This window comes from Triticum dicoccoides, chromosome 3A (genome assembly GCF_002162155.2).
Source record: "Triticum dicoccoides isolate Atlit2015 ecotype Zavitan chromosome 3A, WEW_v2.0, whole genome shotgun sequence".
In the NCBI taxonomy this organism is placed as follows: domain Eukaryota; kingdom Viridiplantae; phylum Streptophyta; class Magnoliopsida; order Poales; family Poaceae; genus Triticum; species Triticum dicoccoides.
The window spans coordinates 11622968-11626493 of NC_041384.1; the positions used below are offsets into that span (position 1 = coordinate 11622968).

Below are 3526 nucleotides of genomic sequence, written 5' to 3' on the forward strand. Positions count from 1 at the left end.
TGTCAGTTCTTCAGTAGGGACGACGAACTACACAAGTATGGCATCTGAAGCCTGAAGGACAAGGATGGGGATAAATCATTGCGAGCGGCAGTTCAAAGTAAGGCACAAGCAACGTCTTGCACGCCTCCCAACTAATGCATTGCAAATTATCCGATAGTCTGATGCGATGTCATCACATTATATTGGTTGACAACCAAATGTGACAGTATAAACTTGGCATCAGTTTCTAATAAGAGTAGCTGAGTAGTTGTACATTCTCTAACTTTGGTGCATCGGCTGGCCCAGCAATGTAACAAATGACTTTAGAGGCACCGTTGTAGTTGGCAAGTTTCCCTAACAGCTCCAGTTATAGTTCCAACTAAAGCATTTCATTGTAAACATCTAAATCGTAGGTTAGTTCAGAGAATATGGTTCTGGTGCAATATGCAGCCCCTCTAGCTGGAGTCAGTGAAGTGATGCTTTCATCCCTTGCACATAGCTTTGCCAGCCTAAAATCTTAAATATTCTGATTGAAGTTATAGTGAAATCCTCTAGCTTTCAAGTGGAACTAAAAAGGTGCCCATCAAACTAGCAAAAATTTAAGTTATCTGCAGTGGTGAAGGGAGAGAAGATTCCCAATGTAATTGCCATTTAGCAGTACTCCTAATTCGAAAGGTTTGAGCCATCCTTAAAATCCTTTTCATTGAGGAAACTGTGCCATCTTCTTATACTCAAGAACTTTAAGTACATCGCTAACTTCGTAAACTGGTAGCAGTTGCAGAACTTAAAACCACTTCAATTCTGTGCATTTGTCTGCTTTCTTCAGTTAAATTTTTGAACATACTATTAATTTTAACTTTTTTATAGTAACTCAGTTTTTCTTTCTTTTCATAGGTAACTGGAAAAAGCAATTAAAACGAAATTAGCTAAAGATGAGGGGCTTCAGATTGTAGTAATCTGACAAAGAATACAACATATCATGGCTTTTGATTTACATAAGAAAAATCTCCTGTCCTGCCCATTATCTAATTGCCTATCTTGTCAGAATTGCCTCATTTCACTTGGGCCCTGATACATGTGAAGCTAGAGGTGGAACCGAGGAGATCACATTTGTAGCAACAACAAAGTTATGATCAATATTGTTGTCTGCATTCATGCTACCTTCCAAGACCTTGACTACCTCAGACATTTTAGGCCTTCTTTTGCAATCAATCTGCAAACACCACATCGCGAGCTTCATCATCTGAATTGCATCCTTCTTATGTGCTTGCATGTCATTGCTGTTCCTATCAATCAAATCTACCAAGTGATCATTCTTCACCTTTTCCTCCAATAGAGTAATAAGATGGATGCTCTCTTCTGACCGGGAAGTGTCAAGGTTCTTTCTTCCGGTGATGACTTCCATGACCACAACACCAAAGCTGTAGACATCGGCCTTCTCTGTGATTTGTGACGTTAACCATTCAGGAGCTAAATATCCAGGTGTGCCTCTCATTCTGGTAACCACCTGGCTCATATCCCTATCAATGAGCTTGCATAGTCCAAAATCAGAAAGTTTAGCATTGAATTCATCATCTAAGAGGATATTTTGTGGTTTGACATCCAAATGAGCAATTCGTTTTGTGCACTCCTCGTGAAGATAAGAGAGACCCTTAGCTATGTGAGTTATAATTTTGCACCGGGTGCTCCAATCCAGAGGAGGAGCATAGCTGTCATGTCGACCATAGATCCATCTATCCAAGGATCCTTTGGGCATATACTCATACACCAAGAGCCTATGGGACTTCTCTGCACAGAAACCAGCCAATCTCACAAGATTAATATGATGAATCCTGCCAATTGTCTGAACCTCTGCAGAAAATTCTCTTTTGCCCTGACCAGCTCGATCCAAACATTTTACTGCAATCATTTCATCACCAAATTGTCCCTTGAAAACAGACCCAAATCCTCCTTCCCCGAGCTTGTCTGCGAATTGCTCGGTTGCTGCTTTTAGCTGTTGAAATGTGAAACTGATTGGTGTTGCTTGTAGCTCCCCAAACTCTTCTTCCTCCTCCATCTCAAGTTGTCTATGTGTCCTCCGTTTACGTATAAAGTAGGTGACAAGGAACACGATGGTAAGCAAAATGAAGCTGCCTACGGGAGCTAGAATTGTCACAATTCTTCTCACAGTGGAGGATTTTGGTTTCATGCTTGTTGGCCCAATAGGCGCAGGCAGAGCCACGGGATTTTCAGCTGAAGGTGATATTGCTTGATTGATCAGGGGACAAAAGACGACCTGGTAGTTGGTGCCCGTCGGGCAAGTGAAAGTGCTGTTGGGATGATCCTTGGGGTAGCTGTAGGCATCTGGGCACATCTTCTTAAACAAGACTGAGTAGTTCGTAGTGCTGCAATTGTCTGCAGCGCTCCCGGTACAGCAGTATTTGTCCTTCTTGAACACCCTGCATGCATTGTTACAACCCCCTAGAGCCTTGAGCTCTGTTGGGCACTGTGATGTGATGTCAGCTGAACAGCGTGGCCCCTTGGCGCACCCTGCCCTGCCCTGAATCGGCACCGGCAGGAAGTCCATGGGCACGTTGAAGCCGTCCATGACGGAGATATCGAAGAAATCCATGCCGTTGAAGCCACCAAACGTAAACTCACCGAGAGTGTTGGGCGGCTGACCATAGCCTGTGCAGGCGAGCAAGCCACTGCAGTCACCTGTTTGGCACGACACGTTGCCTTCGCCATGGACCGTGCAGCCCGTCCGTGCCCAGATGCGCCCGGATGTGTTGCCAGCGGGGACGTTGAGCACCCACGCCTCCCCTGGATCGAGCTGCTGGCCACCTCCCGGCACAACGGCTGGCCACACGGTGTAGGGGCATTGGTTGGTGATTCGTAGCGTGGCGGCCTCGCTGGTGATAGCGAGGAGTAGGGGGAGGAGGAGGAGGAGGAAGAGAGGCGGGAGGCAGAGAGTGGAAGCGGCACTCATCATTGCCATTTGTGTCATGATATTTTTTGCGTGCGTCCGTTAAATTGAATCAGAGACGGTTCAAGTTGCAAACTTGCAATAGGCCTCCGTCTCTGTTGTGTGGCAGCTAACAGAGTGGAATAGTGGGGATAACAGAGACCGTCTAGATTTTTGCAGGACTTGTATATGTACGTCTTTTCAAAGAGAATTGCGTATCATTTTTTCTATTTTGGAGACTTGCTAGATTGCACATCTTTGCTCATTCCTGATCTGCTTTATGTTTTGCTGTGGCAGTCACATCTGGAATATGGAGGCAGCAGCTGAAGGAAGAAGTATCCTTGCTTGGTGGTTGGGACAAGCTGAAGCTGACAGGAGTCTGGAGCTGCCTGGAAGCAGTCCAAGCAGCAGGAGGCCTCCCTCCATGCATGACATGCCCCGTCAAGCGTATGGATCCATGTCTCACTCACCATAACTCCTTAACTGTGTGCACGTTTTTTGAATCCGAGTGCATTTTTTGCAAATTTGGGAATTTCTTATGTAAATCCTTTCTTCTTCCAAAAGCCCAATCCGGAAAACGATATTTGGTGCTTTTTCAGAAGC

At 45.3% G+C, this 3526-nt stretch overlaps 1 protein-coding gene across 1 annotated transcript; it reads right to left on the reverse strand.

Annotated features, from left to right (window-relative positions):
• Window positions 1-999: 999 nt before the first annotated feature.
• Window positions 1000-2965, reverse strand: LOC119266650 (PR5-like receptor kinase). The gene has a single exon (XM_037547899.1). The coding sequence runs from the start codon at window positions 2963-2965 to the stop codon at window positions 1037-1039; it is 1929 nt and encodes a 642-aa protein (XP_037403796.1). The 3' UTR covers window positions 1000-1036.
• Window positions 2966-3526: the final 561 nt, after the last annotated feature.